Below are 22,198 nucleotides of genomic sequence, written 5' to 3' on the forward strand. Positions count from 1 at the left end.
GGCAAGGGAATGCCCTCAGCAAAGATGGCGTCCACCAGTTTGCCCTTACTATGCTGGCTCTGTTTTTGTTTTGCTTCTGAAAAGGGGAAAAAAATGACGGGCGACCGTCCTGGCCCAAGAGTTAAGAAGTTTTGCGTTGCAACATCTACTACCGGTACTGTTTAGGCGCTATGGGTAGGAATAGAAAAATGAATGGGGATAATTACAGGCAGCTTAACAGAGTTGGAAGGGACCTTGTAGGTCATCTAGTCCAACCTTTCGATTTACAACAATTCGTTTAGTGACCAAAGTTACAAAGGCACTGAAAAATATGACACATAATCATTCTTCAAGGTCTACTGTCGAGGGCTATTGTACATTGTACTGTTTGGAATATAAATAACTTTGAGCACCATAGAATGCATGAAAGTGTAGAAACGAAAATAAAAGTCTTGTTTATTTATTAGTTAAGGACAGAAGCCTTAACCTAACAGAAGTCTGCCCTCCCCCCCAAACGAAATTAAAAAACCGAGATCTGTTTCTATGTATTCTGATTTAATTAGTTTAAGGAAAGGAAAGGAACTGTTCCCCCTCTGAGATTATCTATAAGCACCTACCGTATTTCCACCCCCTTCGTCCTGCACATATGGAACAATGCTTTTATGATTGTTTCTGGTTGCTTATTTGTACCCTATGACTATCATTGAGTGTTGTACTTTATGATTCTTGATGAAAGTATCTTGTCTTTTTATGTACACTGAGAGCATATGCACCAAAGACAAATTCCTTGTGTGTCCAATCACACTGGCCAATAAAGAATTCTTCTTCTCTTCTATATTCTATTCTATTCTCAATTCTCATCCTATTCTATTCTCTATTCTATTCTTCTCTGATTATCCCTTTCTCCTTCTCTTCCTCCTCCCCTTCTCTTCTGTTCTGTTCCTTTATTCTATTCTATTCTATTCTATTCATTCTGATTCAATTATTTCAAGCCTTGGAATGGAACGGGACACACACACCCCTCTACAATTATCTAGAAACGCCTACCGTATTTCCACCCTCTTCGCCCCGCACATATGGAACGATGCTTTTTGAGAGCCGGAAGTCTCCCTCTGAAACTATAAAGACCGTACCCCACTCCCTCCTCTCTCCGCCTCTTTAAGACAGACGGGGAAGAAGAGGGCGGGACTGAGACGCGGTAACCCCGCCCATTCCAGAATGTCAGAGCAATATCATACGGTCTTCGATTGGTCGGTTTCCGGAGCGCTCCCAGCCAATGAGGAAAGGCGCTGCTTTGGCGCCTTCCTTGAAGCGGGTCGTTCTTTGCCGCCATTGTTCCCTTTCCCGGCTGGTCATGTTCCTGACAGACTTTCGGAAGGAGTTTTACGAGGTGGTCGTGGGCCAGGTGAGAGGGGGCTGGAGCCTCTCGGGGTCGGGAGGATGAGGAGACTTGAGGACGGCGGCTGTGGAGCATGGGGCTTGTAGTCCGCGTCCTTGAAAAGCTTCCCCACCCGTGGGCCTACCCGATCGGGCTGTTGTGCAAGTTTAACACTGCTGAGGGGATGGGAAGGGGTGGTGGTGTTGGGCCTGAGGAGATTTTGAGGGTTTCCTCCTTTCAATGCTTGAAAGGGGGAGGATGGACGCTGTAGTCCAGCCTGGGAATTGTAGTCCTCAGGCTGGATTGTATCAGGGGTTCACAGGGACGTAGACAGGGATTTGTTTGGTGGATGAAGGGGGGATTTTTAAAAAAATGACTGGTGGCTATGAAGGATGGGTCTTGTAATCTACCCTGAACTAGCTTTTGGGGCTGTTGTAGAGGACACAAGTGCTGGAGCTGGGCCTGGAAGAGAGTTCCCCTTCAGGGTTCTGGGGGCTGGGGAGAATGGGTCTTGTAATCCACCCCGAACAAGCTTTGGAGCTGCTCTGGTGGGGCTGTTGTAGAGGACGCAAGTGCTGGAGCTGGACCTGGAAGAGAGTTCCCCTTCAGGGTTTTTGAGCTGGGGGCTGGGGAGGATGGGTATTATATTCCTCCCTGTAAAGGCTTTTGCGTCCGTGGGCTGATCTGGTGGGGCAGGCCTTCCTCTGCCAGGATAGCTGCAGCTGGGCTTTGGTGTGTGTGGGGGGGTGTATTTAGTTTAGTTTATTGTCATTGTACAACAAAATAAAATGCCATCTTCAGTGTACATTATAACTGTAAAAATAAAAACACAAACACACATCCTTCACATCATATAAAATTGAAATTGAAAATTGACAAGCAAAGTCCATGAGGAAGCCAGATTCACTTAACAACCGTGCTACTGATTTAACGACTGCAGGGATTCACTCAACAAATGTGGTAAGAAAAGTTGTAAAATGAGGCAAAACCCGCTTAACAAATGTCTCCCTTAGCAACATAAATGTTGGGCTCAGTTGTGGTCACAGGTTGAGGACTCCCTCTAACATCTATATTTTCATCTAACATACATCTATATTTTCTTACAGCGGGTGCTACTTCTGGTGGCTCCGGACATAGATGCATTATGTGCTTGTAAAATTCTCCAAGTAAGTCTGCCCTTCAAGTGTTTTGAGTGTACAAGTGACAAAATATTGTGCAATGGGGGAAGGTAAAGGTTCCCCTCGCGCACACCTGCTAGTCGTTCCCGACTCTAGGGGGCGGTGCTCATCTCCGTTTCAAAGCCGAAGAGCCAGTGCTGTCTGAAGACATCTCTGTGGTCATCTGGCCGGCATGACTCAACTCTGAAGGCGCACGGAACGCTGTTCTCTTCCCACCAAAGGTGGTCCCTATTTTTCTAGTTGCATTTTTTACGTGCTTTAGAACTGCTAGGTTGGCAGAAGCTGGGACAAGTAACAGGAGCTCACTCCGTTACGCAGTGCTAGGGATACAAACTGGCGACCTTAGCAGTGTCTTAGCCACTAAGTCACTGTAAATAAGCATGCAATGAATATTATTTCCAAATGAATATACTATCACTATCCTTCATGTAGGGCAATTGGGGACAATGGTTGGGGATGGGGTGATTGAGGGAGTTTGTCTTATTTTCTAAAAAATATACAATTTTCAGTTACAATTGTTTCCAAATACATCCCAGATGTTTTCTATAGAAACTGCTCTCAGGATGCTCTTGTAATGATAAATGTATTAGTACACGTGTAATCTAGTCATTGAATATGAGTCAAATTTTATAAATATAAATCAATAAAATTATGTCAGTTGAGCAACTTTATAGAATGGGAAAAGAAAAGCATCCTTGCCTGATTTTGGTGGTTATTAGGATTTCCATGAGAATTGCCAACTTCCTTCCAGCCTATAAATTATTTGTCTTAAATATAGTAAAAAAAATACAAAATTAGAGTGTTAAACAACATGAGCGATTAACAAAACTCTACAATTCTAGCTTGTTTCTCTTTAAATACAGCTGATATATGTAAAACTTGCTTGGAAGCTGGTAGTATTATGCTCAGCTAAAGCCACAATATTAGTCTTTGCTCTTAAATCTAGCCTTAATTTTTCTCCAGGCTTTATTCCAGTGTGATCATGTGCAATATACATTAGTCCCAGTCTCTGGATGGCAAGAACTGGAAACAGCATTTCTAGAACATAAGGATCAGGTAAAGGAAAAATAATAATAAATGGGACATGTGTGTGTGTGTACACACATATATACATACATGCATATATACATACATACATACATACATACAGGAATGAAATACAATTTGTCTTGAATTTACTGTACATTATCTACATTTTGTTTGGAAAATCCTATTATGCTAAATGGACCGTAAATAAGATCCTTTTAAAAAAAAATTTTTTTTTTTTTATAATGGCAACTTTTAAATTATTCTTGAAGGACAATTGTTGGTATCTAGTCCCAAGAGTTTTGCTACTTTGGATATATATTACACAACCTTTCATGCAAATTTATTTCCACAACCTACTTGTTTTTTATTTACAGTTCAAGTATTTTGTGCTCCTAAACTGCGGGGCCAACATTGACCTGCTGGAAATCCTTCAACCCGAAGACGATACTCTGTTCTTTGTTTGCGATACACATAGACCTATCAATGTGGTGAACATTTACAATGAGACGCAAGTAAGTTCTTTTTTTTTTAGGAAAACAATAAAATATTGATGTCATAAATGAGGCCCAGTTTCTTGGGGTTTGTTCTAATAATGTTATATCCTCTACAGGACTGTGGGAATTTTTCATTTGTGAATCCTCTGCTATTATCTGAGTGGTTTAATAATAACTAGGGATGCTGACTTTTTATTATCAGTTACTGGAAATGTGCATACAATACAATACAATAGCAGAGTTGTAGGTCTTCTAGTCCAACCCCCTGCCTAGGCAGGAAACCCAATACCGTTTCAGACAAATGGCTATCCAACATCTTAAAGACTTCCAGTGTTAGAGCATTCACAACTTCTGGAGGCAACTTCTGTTACACTGATTAATTGTTTTCACTGTCAGGAAATTTCTCCTTAGTGCTAAGTTGCTTCTCTGCTTGATTAGTTTCCACCCATTGCTTCTTGTTCTAACCTCAGGTGCCTTGGAGAATAGTTTGAGTCCCTTTGTCTATGTTTGTTTGACCTTTGTGTTATGTTTTGTTTAGACTCAAGACTGAGTCTTGAGTTGAGTAGGCCTCAACTTTCAAACATCATTGAGCCCAGAATGTATGCTGCTAAGTGCCCCATTTTACAGCTTTTCTTGCCACAGTTAAGTAAATCCCTGCAGTTGATAAGTCAGTAACCCGGTTGTTAAGTGAATCTGGTTTCCCCATTGACTTTGCTTGTCAAAAGGCCCCGGGACATTGAAGCTGTCATAAATATGAGAAAGTTGCCAAGTCTGAATTTTGATCATGTGACCACAGGGAGGCTGAAAAGTTTGTAAGTGGGAAAAACGCTCCTGTCACTTTTTTCAGTTGTAACTTTGTAGCGGTCACCAAACAAACAGTTGTAAGTTGAGGACAATGTATTAGGTGGCTAAAAATAATAAAGGTGGGATAAAAAAAATATCTGATCAGTTTGCCAATGTACATGACAGTCATGCAATTGGAGGAAAGGTGGAGATTACATTTTGTAATACGGAGTTTAAATTTAGTGTAATGTAAAATATTTTACCATGCAGTCTAATATTTTCCACAATCCATGACCAATTCTATCTGCTTTACCTCTTTATCTTTCACCCAGGTCATTGCTGGGTTTTACCTCTGTTTTGTTTAAATTTTACTAGGTTAAACTCTTGGTCAAGCAAGATGATGACCTCGAGGTTCCTGCCTATGATGATATTTTCAGGGAGGAGGAAGAGGAGGAGGATTCTGGGAATGAAAGCGACGGATCAGAGCCTGCAGGAAAACGGAGGCGATTTGAAGAGGTTAGATTAAAATAAAACAGCATTTTAAAGGAAAGTCATATTTATAGATTAAGATAATTTAACAGGGACTGTGCTAAGAAAAAGAAGATGCAACAAAGTATACGAATATCAGGGAGTAAAAGTGATTTTTAAAAATATTTGCTCCCTTATTCACTGCTATCTTGTATCATTTGAAACTAACTCAAGTTGTAACTCTTAACCTTTTAAGGAATGTTTTTTTTAAAGTTAAAATTGTTTCATTGTCAAATGTTACACTTCTTGTCCACATTGAATCAATTATATTTATTTGTAGGGTATTTTCCCTAGGCATTAATCATTGTTTATCGTAATCTCTCCATAGGAAGTGGTAGAAAGAACAATGAAAAGACGCGAAAGAAGAGAATGGGAGGCACGCAGGTACATAGGACCCAAGCCATCTGCTTACTGGATATTGTTGTGGCTCTCCAGCAACCAGTGAAGCTGGCAGCAGATTCGAACAGTGAGGAGGTTGGGGAGGAACATGGGCCAGTCCTGGAGTCTGGGGAAGGCTCTGATGAGGGCTCTGAATCAGAGGCAGAGATTGGGCCAAGGCCGTCTGGCAGTTATCAGCTGCCTTTGGAGTCAGACATCAGTGAGGCAGAGGAACAGCTGGAGCCTGTTCCCAGTGTTCTCATGGGCAGAGCTGCCAGAGGAAGGGAACAGCTAAGGAACGAGGGTTGACTTGAGAGTAAGGCCACAGGTGGACGATGAATGGCCCCTCCCAGAGGAAATAAAAGAGGAGCGAAGGGGGAATGGAGTTTGCAGGAGACAATTAGTTGGCTTAATTGGTTCGCGACTCCTAGACTCCTGGCCAAGTTCTGCAGATCTCGGCCTGGCAGCGCTCCAAGGCAGATCAGATCTGTGACTGTAAATCCTCCTTTGAAAGACTTTGCTGGATGTGAATGAGCAGAATTGACATTCAATTAATAAAAGGGGATTTTGTCGTGACATAGAGTTTGCTTCATTCTCTCAGGAAGCCTCGGTCAGAACAAATATTTCTGTTTATGATCATAGCAGATCATGTTGCTGATTTCCCCCCCCCCTCTCTTTATTTAGACAAGAAATTCTTTTTGACTACGAACAGTATGAATATCACGGGACATCAGTACGTATTGAATCTCCTCACAGTACGATTCATTACTTTTTTTAAGTAAAGGAGTTATTGCATGATAAGGTTTCTTAACTTCTAGAAAGCTAACTTAAAGGATTTGTGCCATCTTCTGTGGAAATCCACCTGGTTTTTGAACAGCTCCAATGCGGGTATCCTCAACCAACAACAGTTCATTTAGTGACCGTTCAAAGTTACAACGGCACAGAAAACCATTTTGCACGCTTAACGACTGTTGCAGCTTCCCCATGGTCATGGGATCAAAATTTGGACGCTTGGCAACTGACTCGTATTTATGACCATCACAGTGTCCTGGGTATGTGTGTGTGATGTGATCCCCTTTTGCGACCTTCTGCCAAAGTTAATAGGGAAGCCAGCTTCGCGTTAGCCATAACTTAACAACTGCAGTAATTCATCTGCAATGTAGCAAGAATGGTCGTAAACATGGGGCAAAATGCGGTTAACAAATCATCTTGCTTAGAATCATAAACTTTGAGCTCGGTTGTGGCTGTAAATTGAGGACTACCTATAATCCAAAACCCTGCCAACTTTTAAGTTAAAAAAAAGGTTAATCTGTTGATTCAGGTTCTATTATTATGAGCAATGGGAAAAGGTGAGACTCGGATGGTGTACGTTGCAGAATTTATTTTTTGGCTGTGGAAGGTATCCCTGAAAATATATGCTTTCTTTTTTTAAAAAAAAGTTTATTTTATTTTAATTTCATACATATATACCATTACATCTGAATATAATTTTTTTGTATTGTCCATTATTATATCATTCTCTCAACCCAGAACAGTTGTCACTTGCTCTTCTGCTTTTAATACACCATATTATACCCTACTTCACCACCATCCTATCTCCTCTCCCTCTCTCCTCCTCCCTACCTCATTTCTTCCCTCTACCATCCCTCTCTTCTCTACTTCCCCTTCCTCTCTCCTCCTCTTTCCACTCCTTCTTTCTCTCCTACCTCTCCTCTCCCTTCAATTTCCCTCTCTCCTGTCTCCTCTCTTTCTCCTTACCTCTACCTTTCCTTTCCACTCTCTCCAATTAATTTACATGGTGTATTTCAGCATCTGAGCACACTTCATTTAATATTTGCTGGTGTTGATAATTACATTCCAATAAACATCTTTCATATTTATGATTTTACATACAACCCCTTTTTAGTGGGATACATATTTCAAAATTCCAATATTTGGTGTTCCCCCCCTCAAAAAAGTGCTTTCTTGACAACTCCGAACAGTTTCCTCTTTATGCTGATCATTTTATCATTTCCCCTTTTACAGTCTGCCATGATGATGTTTGATTTGGCGTGGATAATGTCCAAAGACTTGAACGACATGCTGTGGTAGGTAGTCTTATATTATGCCTGGAAGCCATCTTTTACATTGGGCCCATTTTCTACTGTGGGAAAATGAGAAGGATTATATAGAGAATGGGAGATATATAGTCAAAACAGCATTATTTTCTCAAGAGAATCAAGGACACCCTACCCTGCACCTGGAGTGGTGTGACTGGGAGGCATCTCCAGTTAGAACAGTGCCTTATTGGACCATGTGATGGGCATGTGGGTGCTGGGCAGGGGCTTGGGTGGTGAAAACTTGGAAGCTCCCAAATTTGGATTTTCCCAGATATGCCAATAGGACATCTCTAATAAAATGGAGCTTTGAAGGAGCACAAGCCTCAAAGTCTTCTTTCATTAGGGGTGTTGCTTGAATCCCTGGCATCTTGTTCGTGATATTGCTAATTGTCCCAAAGGTGCTTTTTCAAGAGACAACTAGATTTTCTTTTTAAAGACGTTTCACTTCTCATCCAGGAAGCTTTTTTCAGCTCTGACTGGTGGATGGTGGGGAATGGAAGGATTTATATTGAATGCAGAACATTGCTGTGTCCCAAGGTCTTGTGATCACTTCCTCTGTGTGTGCGCATGCGTGTGTGGTGATCACATGAACTTGGGACACAGCAATGGCCATAAGCATGAACTACTTGCCAAACATCTGACTTTTGATCTTGTGATCATGGAGCTTCTGCAAAGGCCGTAACTGGGGAAACAATCCTGTTGCTTTTTTCAGTGCTGTTGTAACATTGAATGGTCACTAAATGAACTGTTGTTGTTGTTGTAAGGTGGGCTGTTGTTGGACTAACAGACCAGTGGATCCAAGACAGAATCACTCAGTAAGTGAAAAAGTTGATACCCCTTTTAAAATCATTGGCTCGTCCCCTGAATTCCATGGTGTTTCTTGAGCCAAGAATTGGTTCAGTTGTGGGACCTAAATCGTTCCAAAATAAACTCTTTCCTAACATTTCCCCAGAAAAACGTTTTCATTTCCTGAACTTCGAGGTAGAAAAAGAGGCGAGGGAACCACTGCTCCCATCAGTCAGTACAATATATTGTCTTTATTTTTTTTTAATGGAAGAATGAAGTACGTCACAGATGTCGGGACTCTCCAGGGCCACGTCACTCGGCATAATCATCGCAACGGGGACGAAGAGAACTCCCTTTCTATCGACTGCATGAGAATCGCCTTCGAATATGAGTATCCTTCCAAAGGGTGGTAAGAAATTGCTCAGGACTTCAGGTGCAACTTGACACACAAATGGAATTTTCACTGTGACGTCATTGGCCCAGATCAGCGATCACCCAACTGGTGGCCTGCAAAAAAATGTTGGTGGTCCACAGAAAAATTATCGTATTTTTCGGAGTATAAGACGCATATTTTCCTCCCCCAAAAAAGGATGTAAATCTGACTGCGTCTCATACACTGAATACAGCATTTTTAGCCTATCGAAACCCCGCCCCCTTTGCAAAAATGGATGTGCAGAGGATTTGGGAGGCTTGCAAAGTGCAAAATCGAGCGGAAAAACGGGGTTTTTTTTGCTCGTTTTTGTCCCCCCCCCAGCCCTCCCCCTCCCCGGAGTAATCTGCAAGCCTCCCAAAGCCTCTGCATGCCCTGTTTTTTTGCGAAAAACGGCGGTTTTTTGCTTGTTATTGGCCCCCCAGCCCCCAGGAGCAATCTACAAGCCTCTCAAAGCTCTGCATGCCCTTTAAAAAAAAACCACGTGCAGAGGGTTTGGGAAGCCTGCAGAATGCAAAAACCTTTTTTAAAAAAAATTACCTCTTCAAACTCATGGTGCACCTTATATTCCAGTGTGTCTTAGAGTCTGAAAATTACGGTATTTGCTTTTTTGTGTGTTTTGCTTTTTGTTCAACAGATATATTCTCACCACTTCAATCATAATTATTCACCCTTAATTCTCTATGGCCTTAGCTTGTGCCTTGCCCTTTATCAGCATTGGTCTCTGTACGAAAGTCTCTGCAATACTTGTTACACATCTGCCAGCTTCAAGCTTTGGTCTGTTCAAGGCCAGAAGAGGTTGCAAGAATTCTTGGCTGACATGGGGTGAGTTAATCGGGACAGCTGGGTATTGAAAAAGAAAAAAAATTCCAAATTGTGATGATCCGGAGATCTCTATAAATGGCCATGAATGGTAACGCTGAAGGAATGAAGAGCACAGGCAGCGTAGTGTGTAATACTAGAATAAGGGGTCTCCTTGGCAACTTTAAGACTTGTGGACTTCCACTCCTCATGGTTGGGAGTTGAAGTTCACAAGTCTTAAAGTTGCCAGGTTTGTTGCCAAGACCCATGTACCAGAATTGAACCAAAGTCAGCTTGGTATCCCTTGGTTATCCAGAGCCTCTATTCTTTCACAACCTATGCATGTAGAAGATTCTAGGTTCAGACCCAACATTTCTGTAGCAATTAGAAAGAAAGAGAAGGAAGTGGATGAGGGGAGAGGAAGAGAGGGAAGATGAGAGAAGTGGAGAAGAGGTGAGGGAAGAGGAGAAGGAAAGAGAAGGAAGAGGGGAAAGGAGATGAGTAGGAGAGAGGGAAATGAAGAAGAGGAAAAGGGAGGAGAAGAAAGAGGGGAAAGGAGAGAAGGATGAGGAGAGGAGTAGGAGAAAGGGAAGTAGAGAAGAGAGAGAAGGGAAGGAAGTAGAAGAAAGGAGAGAGATAAATATAAACAATGTTATTATACAATTATAAAAATAATGCCTATAAATATGATGTACAACATTATTTAAAAGAGATTATAAATGTATGATTGAGAATATTAGTTATAAACGGGGTGTATAAAACTATGTGTACTCAAAAAGGACTAGATACAGCCAGTACATTGCTGATGCAAAACTGGAAATGTGATGTATTATTTTTAAAAAATGTACAATAAAAAATTTATTAAAAAGAAAAAAAGAAAGAAAACATCTAAAATTTTGCAAAACTCCTGCCATTGGTTGGCAAGGAATAATACAGGGACGGTGATTTGAATCCGAGTAAAACAGCTTCCGATATTATTCAATAAAAGGCATCCTTTTCAGAAATTAACAGTACAGGTAGTCCTTGACTTATGACCACAACCTGAGTCCAAAATTTCTGTTGCTAAGTGAGGCATTTGTTAAATATTTCCCCCCATTTTCTTGTCCCAGTTGTTGTGAATCACTCCTGTTAACCCGATTGTTAAATGAATCTGGCTTCCCCCATTGACTTTGCTTGTCAGAAGGTGTTGTGGCCCAACAGCTGCCAGCTGAGCTTTTTCCACTGCCGTGGAATCTGGCAGTGATGAGCACTATGGGGCTGTCCTGGAGGCTGAGGAAGACTCTGGGGAGTGTTCGGAGTCAGAGCAAGGACTAGAGAGTCCTGTTGGCCACCAGGTGGTGTCTGAGTCAGGGAGCAGTGAGGAAGAACAGAGGGAGGCTTTCCTTGACGTACTATGCCTAGGGCTGCGATGAGGAGGGAAAAGGGTCACAGAAGGAAATAGGAACAGGTGGCTACTGATTGGCCCCTCACAGAGAGCTTATAGGTGGGGTGACGGGAGGGGAATTTTGCAGGAAACAACCATTTTCTGATCCAGTCGTAGAGAAAGATTGAGAAAATTTCGTGAGTTCAAGCCTTGTTTCGTAGAGATAGCTTTCTGGGCTCCCAGCCAAGAGGTTGCTTATCTCCCTCCTTAGTTGTGGCAGACAGCCAAGTCTGCGTCCATATATATTGTAGAGGTTTGGGACAGAAGGTTGCAAAAGGGGGATCGTATGACACACCGCCAGTTGCCAAGCCTTTGAATTTTATTCATGTGACTATAAGGATGCTGCAATTGTAAGTATGGAAAATGGTCCTAAGACATTCTTTTCAGTGCTGTTATAACAACAGACACTAAATGAACTGTTGTAAGCTGAGGCCTATTTCACAATAAACAGGAAGAGATTGGCAGTGTCTTAGTTCAGTGTGTCAGATGAATCTTTTGGGAAGTGTTCCTGCCATCATTCCCCAGGTACTTAATTCCTTATTTTGTTTTTTTAAGGTTGCCTTTAAAGCAAGTCAAACAGAAATTTCATTCCATGGACATGTCCTTGAAAGAGAATCTTCGGGAAATCATTGAGGAATCTGCAAATAAGTTTGGGTAAATATACCTTGTTGTTGTTGTTGTTAGTTGTGAAGTCATGTCCAGCCCATCGCGACCCCATGGACAACATTCCTTCTGGCCTTCCTGTCCTCTACCATCCACTGGAGTCCATTTAAGCTCGTGCCGACTACTTCAGTGACTCCATCCAGCCACCTCCTTCCTTCGCCCCCTTCTTCTTTTGCCCTCCATTGATCTGGCATGAGGCTCTTCTCCAGTGAGTCCTTCTCATTAGGTGGCCAAACTGTTTGAGTTTCCTCTTCAGGATCTGGCCTTCTAAAGAGCAGTCAGGGTTGATCTCCTCTAGGACTGACCGGTTGGATGGCCTTGAAGTCCAAGGAAGTTGCAAGAGTCTTCTCCAGCACCAGAGTTCAAAGGCCTCCATTCTTTGGCACTCAGCCTTCCTTACGGTCCAACCTTCACAGCCATCCATTGCAACTGGGAAAACCATAAACCTTAACTAGGCACCCTTTTGTTGGCAGGGTGATGTCTCTGCTTTTTAGTCTGCTGTCTAGATTTGCCATAGCTTTCCTCTCCAGGAGCAAGCGCCTTTTAAATTCTTGGCTGCTGTCCCCATCTGCGGTGATCTTGGAGCCCAGAAAAATAAAATCTGCCACTTTTTTTTAATGATACAGAATTCTGAGCTGATGTTCTCATATATGTATTTATTGGTAAAATTTATAGGCCATCTTACCTCCCGATAACTCGGTGGCTTAACAATCGTAAAAGATGAAAACCATATAAGTTAAACGACAAAATTTAATACAAAAAGCCAAACACTACGGCTTGCCACAGTGTGGGGTTGTTTGAACATCTCCATTGACTTTGTTTTTTAGAATGAAGGATCTGAGAGTGCAAACCTTCAGCGTCCATTTTGGTTTTAAAAATAAGTTTTTAGCCAGTGACGTCGTATATGCCACAGTGGCGTTGATGGAGAACATGGAAAGGGAGGAGAGCCAAACTGATAATTTCATCAAGGCGCTGGATAGTCTTTCCAGGTAATGTATATTCCTCCCACACACACACCCTGTAATCCATATGTTGAAGAAGCCAGCTTAGGAAATGTTGCTACAGGGCAGTATTTCTCAACCCTGGCAAACTTGAAGATGGCTGGACATCAACTCCCAGAATTCCAGAGCCAAGCAAGCTTGCTGGAGAGTTCTGGGAGTTCCTAGAATTCTTGAAGCTCACAGATCTTCAAGTTGCCACTGAAGGAAAGGGCAAAAGATGGCCTGCAGCCATCTTTTCTTTTGGATCTTTGGCCTGCCACCCTTTCTGTTATTCTACTATGCATTTTCTATTGTGGGGAAATGGGAGGGGAGGATTGTACGGAGTGAGATGATATGTAGCCATAACAAAATTCTTTCTAGAAAGCCAATGTCATCCTTTGTCTCTGCACCTGACCGGAACTGGATGGGTGGAACTGCCAGCATGGCAGTGGGAGATTGGACCATGTGACGGGCTTGTGGGTGTGGGGGCAAGATCTTAAACTTTCAACTGGGTGGGGAAAACTTGGAAGCTTTCAGATTCGGGTTTTCCCAGTTGTGCCAACATGGCTCTCTTAATAAATTGGAACTTTGAGCAATACTTTACCTTGGATTTTGATTTACTTTTGGATGCTATTTGGAACCCTGACACTAAAATTATAGTCTCTCTACTCTCTATTCCCAGAGAACTAACCATATTGAATTCTGTTGTATAGTGCAATATTAATGCAATATCAGGGTTTTTTAATTCAATTGTCTAGAATGTGAAGGATGTGTACTTTGTTTTATTTTTTTTATGCATAATGTGTCAGGTTCCCAAGTAATTCCTCAAAATTCCATTTTATTAGAGATGTCATATTCGCACATCTGGGAAAACCCGAATCTGAAAGAGCCGAGGTGGCGCACTGGTTAGGGTGCAGTACTGCAGGCCACTTCAGCTGATTGTTATCTGCAGTTCAGCAGTTCAAATCTCACCGGCTCAAGGTTGACTCAGGCTTCCATCCTTCCGAGGTGGGTGAAATGAGGACCCAGACTGTGGGGGCGATATGCTGACTCTGTAAACCGCTTAGAGAGGGCTGAAAGCCCTATGAAGCGGTATATAAGTCTAACTGCTATTGCTATTGAAAGCAGCCCGGGTTTTCCCCACCCAAAAGGAAGTCCCTTCCTCTACATCAGTGTTTTTCAACCACTGTGCCGCGGCACACTAGTGTGCCGTGACATAGTGTAAGGTGTGCCGTGGGAAAATTACTTTATATATAGTCAATATAGGCACAGAGTTAAATTTTTTTAACATTTTCTAATGGTGGTGTGCCTCGTGATTTTTTTCATGAAAAAAGTGTGCCTTTGCACAAAAAAGGTTGAAAAACACTGCTCTACATCCACACCTCCATCACTTGGTCCAATCCATCCACCGTCCCAATTGGGGATGCCTCCCAGTCACGCCACTCCAGGTGCAGGCCGAACGTCCTTGACTCACAGAGAAAAGAATGTTGTTTATGGCTATATATCACTCCAACTCCATCCAATCTCCTCTCCCGTTTTCCCACATCATGCCTTTACATTAAGTGTGGCAGCCCTAAAGATCCAAAGTAAAAGATGGCTTCCAGGTCTGACATAATGTACACTGAAGATTGGCATTTAATTTCATTGCACGAGGTGCAATGACAATAAACTAAACTAAACTATAGAAAATTATTATTTGCAGACGTTTGCAAATGCACGAGAAAGAACGGAAACAGCTGAGCTAGGAAAATCTTCAGCTTGCTCAGGGTGGAACAAGACAATTGTGTGCATTGGAAACTTAAGGTTCCTAAGAACAAGGAACAGATCATCAGGCTAATATACACGGTATATAGGTTTTGTAGATATGTCAAAGGCAATGGTTTGAGAAAAGAGGAACTTTGGGGGTGTCAAGTACTATCGTATTTTTCGGACTATGATGCACCGGTGTATAAGACGCAGCAAGATTTCGAAGATGTAAGTAAGAAAAAGGTTTTTGTGCTCCCTGACCCCCATGAGCACTCTGCAAGCTTCAGCAGGGCTGGGGGAAGGCAAAAATGCCCCCGTTTTTGTGAAAAATGGGCCGTTTTTTGCAAAAATTGGGGCATTTTTGCCTTCCCCCATCCCTGCTTGAAGCCTGCAGAATGCTCCTGGGGGCTGGGGGAGGACAAAAACGCCTACGTTTCACAAAAATGGGATGCAGGGGCAGGGCTTCAGGAGGCCAAAAATGGCTGCATTAGGTGAATAAGATTCTAAGAATCTTATGAATGACTTTCCTTCTGGGTAAAAGCAGTGTCTTCGTTTTGCTTCTCCTTCCAGGGGTAATCTTGACCAGTTGCTTCAAGGACTGCAGCTGGCCAAAAAGCAGCTGTGCGCCATCCAGCAGACTGTGGCCAGCTGCATCTGCACCAACCTTGTCATCAACCAGGGACCGTTCCTGTATTGCTACCTCATGGAGGTGAACATCCCCTTGCACTCACACCTTTCTCCTGTCCATTCTATACTATTCTGTGTGTGTGCGTGTTTGTGAGTCTGTCTTGTCTGTCTGTCTTTATCTATCTATATCTATCGTATCTACTACATATCCATCTGTCTATTATCTATTAACTGTATATCTATCTAACTGTCTGTCTTTTATCTCCATCTATCATCTATCCATCTCTCTCCATCCATCAACTATTTACCTACTGCATTTTTCGGAGTATAACACGCACCAAGGTTTTGAAGAGGCAATTTTTTTTAAAAAAAGTTTTTGCACTCTGTAGACCTCCCAAAAATGGTCTGTTTTTTGCAAAAACGGGCCCATTTTTTTCTTCAAAAAAAAGGCATGAATAACCTTTAGGAGGCTTGTGGAGTGCTCTTGGGGGCTGGGGGGCAAAATTGAACAAAAAGACGGCCTGTTTTCACTCATTTCTGCCCTTTCCAGCCCCCAGGAGCACTCTGAAAGCCTCCTACAGGCTCTGCATGGCCATTTTGGTGAAGGGGGCGGGGTTTCGGGGGCAAAAAATGCTGTATTCAGTGTATAAGACGCGCCCAGATTTTCAGCCTCTTTTGAGGGAAAGGGGTGCATCTTACACTCTGCAAAATATGGTATTTATCCATCATCTATTTTAATTTTCTATCCATTTACCTAGTTATAAATATTTCTTTTTCAGGGTACCCCAGATGTGAAATTATTCTCCAGGCCAATATCCTTATGTCTGCTCACCAAGTGCCTGCTTAAATCCTTCGTTTCTTCTGTAAGTAACCTATTCATTTACCATGTAGCCTCCATTAACAACTTTTTTTTGAAGCATGACATTTAAACCATATTAACCAAAAATGAACAATGCCCAAACTAGATCTCACTCAGACACCATAAAGTTTGCTTTAAAAAAAAAGAGAAGTATCAATGCTTCTCTTAACGCGCCCGCACACAGAGAGTTTTGTAAAGAGGAAGTTTCCTTGAGATTTCATAAGGATTGGGTGAAAAACTAAAAATTACAGACTTCCTATCTGATGTCATTTCTGTAATACACTCCAGGAATGCCTTTTTAAAAAATAAAAGAAAAATAAAATATGCACATTAACTGTTTTAACATCCTGCCTGGTTTGGCCCTAAATTAAATTATTCAGCGCTTTAAAATAAGCATGAAAGACAATGAAATAAGAAAAATGCAGGATTCCCAGCATTAGGCTCTTTTCCAGGGAGTCCTTTCTTCTCATCAGGTGGCTGGTTGGATGGCCTTGCAGTCCAAGGGACTCGCAGGAGTCTTCTCCAGCATCAGAGTTCAAAGGCCTCCATTCTTTGGCGCTCAGCCTTCCTTATGGTCCAACCTTCACAGCCATCCATTGCAACTGGGAAAACCATCGCCTTGACTAGACACACTTTTGTTGGCAGGGTGATGTCTCTGCTTTTTAGTATGCTGTCTACATCATTATCCATCCATCCATCCATCTGCTATAATCTGGTGCTAACCTTACTTGGATAACTATTGAGGGTGGCATCTTAAAAGCATTTTAAATTGTTCCAAACTATTTTTATGGTTGTGAGGTATGTCAATCTCCGTTTTAAAAGCAAGGGAGATTTTTTAAAAAAAATCTCAAAATTAACAGTGCAACGAGACTGCAATGGCAGTCAGTGGAAGCAAAGTCTGTTTAGGATGCTTAACAGTCACATCTTTCTCCAGCCTTTTCTTCTATCTGCAATCTTCCTCAAGATAGTTTTAATCCTCAAATTTGTCCTTTGTCTGTACTTCAAACAAAAAACAGCACCCCAAACCCAGGACGTTGGTCTTAAGATTCCGCCTTTGAGCGTCGTCTAATCCTTTTAGACTTTAAACCCCTTTTTTGATTTATTTATTTTTTTAAGACCAGAAACAAGCGCTGCAAACTGCTGCCCATGGTTATGGCTGCCCCCATGAATCTCGAGCAAGGGACGGTGATCATGGTTGGGACCCCGCCTCACACAGAAAGCTCCGACAAAAAAAAGTAAGGGCTTTGTCTGATTATTCCTAATGTGCAGGGGGGTCTCTTTGATCTCAAATTCTTTTTTGAGTGGAGTGAAGATAGGCCTGCTAAGAGCAACTGTTCCAGCCACAGAATGGAACTTCTGGAATGTTATGGGCTCAAGCATGGAGACTAGTAACGTGTGGTGAATGAGATCAGAAACTTAGCTTGCAAGTATCTCACCAAGATGTGTTGTTCTCTCTTTCTAGCTTTTTTGGGAGAGCGTTTGAAAAAGCTGCCGAAAACACCAATTCTCGGACTTTACACAACCACTTTGACATGTCTAGTGAGTCAAATTCCTTGGAGCTATAAATTCTGAACTGATTCTTAATATGTCCTGATAAGTTTTTTTGTCAAAATATTCTTTTTAAAGGTAACATCCAAGTTTCTCTCCCACCCTAGATGTTTAAATAGTTCGGTTTCTTTTTGTACTGAAAGCTTTCATGCTCACCTACATGCATATGCAGGTAGTCCTCAACTTAACAACCACAGCTTGTTAATTGAATTTTGTCCCATTTTGCGACCTTTCTTGCCACAGTTGTAAAAGAAATGTAAAAAAGTATGTAAAATGTATAAAAATGTAAAAAAAAAGATGTTGAGATTCTAAAAAGAATGCAGAGAAGAGCAACAAAGATGATTAGGGGACTGGAGACTAAAACATATGAAGAACAGTTGCAGGAACTGGGTATGTCTAGTTTGATGAAAAGAAGGACTAGGGGAGACACGATAGCACTCTTCCAATATCTCAGGGGCTGCCCCAAAGAAGAGGGAGTCAAGCTATTCGCGAAAGCACCTGAGGGCAGGACAAGAAGCAATGGATGGAAATTAATCAAGGAGAGAAGCAACCTAGAACTAAGGAGAAAATTCCTGACAGTTAGAATAATTAATTGGTGGAACAACTTGCCTCCAAAAGTTGTGAATACTCCAATGCTGGAAGTTTTTAAGAAGATGTTGGATAGACATTTGTCTGAAGTGGTGTAGGGTTTCCTTCCTAAGCAGGGGGTTAGACTAGAAGACCTTCAAGGTCCCTTCCAACTCTGTTATTCTATTGTAAAAGTTGTTAAGTGAATCGCTGCAGTAGGTAAGTTACTAACCTGGCTGTTAAGTGAATCTGGCTTCCCAGTTGACTTTGCTTGTCAGAAGGTCACAAAAGGGACTATGTGACCCCAGAACACGGCAACTGTCATAAATCTGAGTCAGTTGCCAAGCATCTGAGTTTCTATCACATGACCAGGCATCAGTTGCAAGTGTGAAAAAGGGCCATAAGTGCCATCGTAACTTTGAACAGGTCACTAAATGAACAGGTATAAGTTGAGGACTATCTGTAAACCAGTATCACTTGGTGACCAGGAGGCCATCAATTGCTTAGTTGCAGGCAGTGAAAACAATGCAGCTTAGTATCTAAATGATGCTAAATGAATTTGCATAAGCTGCTTTAAAAATCTGAATTGATTCTTAACAACATATTAATATGTTAAGAAGGATATTAGACTGTTGATTATTAATGATCTGAATGTCTATGGAGATTTTGAGTCATCCAAGTCACAGTTGTGCCAAAGGTGCTTTTTTCAAAAGGCAAGTGGGCTTTGTTTTTCCTTGAAGACGTTGTTGTGATCCGCCAATGCAGCTGGGAGAAGATTCGGACAGTGAGGAGGTTGGGGAGGAACCTGGGCCAGTCCTGGAGTCTGGGGAAGGCTCTGATGAGGGCTCTATGTCAGAGGCAGAGAGGGGGCCAGAGCCCTATGCCAGTTATCAGCTGCCTTCAGAGTCAGACATCAGTGAGGTAGTGTGTGCGTGCACAGAGCTGCCAGGCGAAGGGAACAGCTAAAGAACAGGGGTCGACTTGGGAGTAAGGCCAGACAATGAATGGCCCCTCCCAGAGGAAAGAGGAAATAAAAGAGGAGCGGAAAGGGAGTGGAGTTTGCAGGAGATAATTAGTTCACTAATTGGTTAGTGACTCCATTCTGCAGATATCAGCCTGACAGCTCTCCAAGCCAGAGAAGGTTTGTGACTGTAAATCTTCCCTCGAAAGACTTTGCTGGATGTGAATGAGCAGAAATCACAGCAAATTAATAAAAGGGTTTTTGTTGTGACATGGACTTTGTTTCATGCTCTTGGGAAGCCTCGGTCAGAACAGACTTTTCGCTTCTCATCCAAGAAGCTTCTCCAGTTCTAACTAAATGATGGAGGATATAATGTAAATCCTTCCATCCTCCATCATTCAGTCAGAACTGAAGAAGCTTCTTGGATGAGAAGCGAAACCTCTTCCAGGAAAAACAAAGTCCGCTTGCCATTTGAAAAAAGCATCTTTAGGACATCCTTCAGAAAGTGCGCTCAGGATAATGAATTATCCCTGACACTTATTTCCTTTATTCTTTTAGTAATCGAATTGAAAATGGAAGACAGGAGCAAATTTCTCGATGCCCTTATTGCTCTTTTATCCTAATGGTAAGCTGTTGAAGATCGTTAATTGTTTCTCTCCCACTCTGGGGAAAAATTTTAGAGCCACTTACCATATTTCACATTGTGGCACTTGTTATATTTGGAAAGGTTTTTCTCTTCTTGGTGGAAGGGAACTGATGCCTTGCCATCTGTGTGTTTTATTTTGTACATATGAATCTGTAAATACCTTGTGTCTACCAAAACTTTGTCTAGATTTTATGTAAGCCTGTTTTAAAACGCTTTTAACAAGTTTTAGTGTAACCAATGCCAGTTTGTGCTTGGGAAAATGAAATCAAATAAATTTTTAAATTTTCTATCTTGTTTCACATAGGACCCTTTCTTATCTAAAGTGCATTATCACACGGTATCATTATCAATATATTAAAAATAATTACAATGGGGAAAGTTTCCTTTTAATGTGGCTTCTACTTGTATTGGTATTGGCTGAAAGACATGACAAAACATTAAAAAGTTTGTTACTCAATTGTGCTAGGTTCACATATTTTTAAAATTTATCTGTAACTCAACTTTTCCTTGCTTGTAAATCATGGTTTTCAGCCAAATTTATTGTGTGAACTCAGCTAGTTGGGTTATATTGGGGGAAAAAACACATGGTTTTCATGAGTGTTTGATCAACTGAATTGGCTTATTACTATTCTTATAACTTCCTCTTTTTTTCTGAGTTTTATCATAAAAGAGGACTTCACCTGGGGCAACTCATACTGCAGCCCTGGTCAAAGGGCCCAGCAGAGATTATACTACCTGAGACTTCTCAGGAAACAAGAACTGAATGAAAACTGCTGGTGACCTTCTACCGCTGCACCATAGAGAGTATTTTAACTCACTGCGCCTGTGTCTGGTTTGCCAATTGCACAGGGGCAGATAGGACAGCGCTCCAGAGGGTCAACATCATTGCCCAGAGGATCAAGGGTTGCCCTCTCCCCTCTTTGGAAGAGCTTTATACCTCCCGCTGCCTTAAGGAAGCTCAAAACATTCTTAAAGATCCATCTCATCCTGGGCACCCTTTTTTTTTTTAACTATTACCATCTGACAGACAGTACAGGGCAGGGGTCAGCAAACTGCGGCTCTGGAGGCTCTTTCCTCCCTCTGCTGCGGCTCCGTCACCAGGTCGGCGCCACAATTTTGAGAGGAGCTTTGTGTGGGGGGCGGGTGCTAGGAGAAGACTCTATGGCAAGGGGAGGGTTTTCCAGTTGTCTCCACAGGGTTTTCGGTTATGACAGAGGAAAAAGTACGCCACGCTAGGAGGAGACTCTATGGTGGGGGAACTGAACTTCCGGTCAGCTCCAGAATTGAACAGGGAGCTTCCAGTTAGGACCTTTGTGGCTCCCGGTGTTTTCTTTTCTGTGGGAAATGGGTCCAAAGTGAGTGTTTAAGTTTGCCGACCCCTGGTATAGGGCAATAAAAGCAAGGTCAAATAGGCTGAAAAACAGCTTCTATCCCAGAGCAGTAACTATATTGAATTCTACTGTATAGTGCAATATTAATGCAACGTCAGGGGTTTTCAATTCAATTGTGTAGAATGTGAGGGATGTGTGTTTTTGTTTTATTTATTTATTTGTGTATAATGTACACCGAAGACAGCATTTAAGTTCATTGTACGAGGTGCGATGACAATAAAGTAAACTTAATTTTTTGCAATTTAAGGATCTAGCTAGATTTGAAGCGATAACAGACAATATTCGCCGAAAAAGTGGCTGGATTTGCACCACATGCCGAGTTCCAAACTAGGGCATTCATTTGATCTACTATGGGGCTCCCCAAAACTTGACAACCTTAAAACTTGTGAACTTCAACTCCCAGAATTCCCCAGCCAGCCATGCCAGGTTGCCAAATTTGGAGACCTCTGGCCTATATAATATGCAGACTCAACCAGGTATTGTGCACAGATTATGCTCGCTCGCCAGCTGCAATAAGGACCAGAACCTTAAGTGGTGTGGACATTTCGCTTAATGTCATGTGTCCATGCTGACTGACAACATCCTTTCTGACTGCGGTTGTTAAGCAAATCACGGGTTGTTAAACACAACATCATGCAACTGCACCTTAGGACATCCTGCTCGTTTCCCCATTGACGGAATGTGATTGTGTGAGCTTCTCAAAACGGCGATCCTAAGATTGAGGTTCTCTGTAACCATGCACGCCAGTTACCGATTAATCGTGATTGTGCATTGTTATTGTGGGAATGTTGTGACGGCCAGAACTTGAGGACTGGTCACCAGTGTCTTTTCCCCCCAGCATCGTTATAACTCTGAATGGTCCTTGAACAAGCGGTAGCTTGTTAGGTAGATTAGGACTACCGGTCTATGCTTTATGTCAATCTT

General features: G+C 42.0%; 1 protein-coding gene across 1 annotated transcript; it reads left to right on the top strand.

The window, feature by feature from the left end:
• Nucleotides 1–1,300: 1,300 nt before the first annotated feature.
• Nucleotides 1,301–20,171, top strand: CDC45 (cell division cycle 45). The gene is made up of 18 exons (XM_087703753.1): nt 1,301–1,384; nt 2,464–2,523; nt 3,499–3,591; nt 3,939–4,076; nt 5,217–5,357; nt 5,698–5,753; nt 6,432–6,480; nt 7,773–7,834; nt 8,611–8,661; nt 8,904–9,023; nt 9,756–9,887; nt 11,842–11,940; nt 12,777–12,938; nt 15,246–15,384; nt 16,082–16,165; nt 17,278–17,396; nt 17,624–17,700; nt 19,796–20,171. The coding sequence occupies exons 1-18, from the start codon at nt 1,334–1,336 to the stop codon at nt 19,858–19,860; spliced, it is 1,698 nt and encodes a 565-aa protein (XP_087559879.1). The 5' UTR covers nt 1,301–1,333; the 3' UTR covers nt 19,861–20,171.
• Nucleotides 20,172–22,198: the final 2,027 nt, after the last annotated feature.

Source organism: Thamnophis sirtalis, unplaced genomic scaffold, assembly GCF_051295495.1.
Source record: "Thamnophis sirtalis isolate CommonGarterSnake01/CBP01778 unplaced genomic scaffold, rThaSir2_p1.2 scaffold_2, whole genome shotgun sequence".
Classification (NCBI taxonomy): Eukaryota; Metazoa; Chordata; class Lepidosauria; order Squamata; family Natricidae; genus Thamnophis; species Thamnophis sirtalis.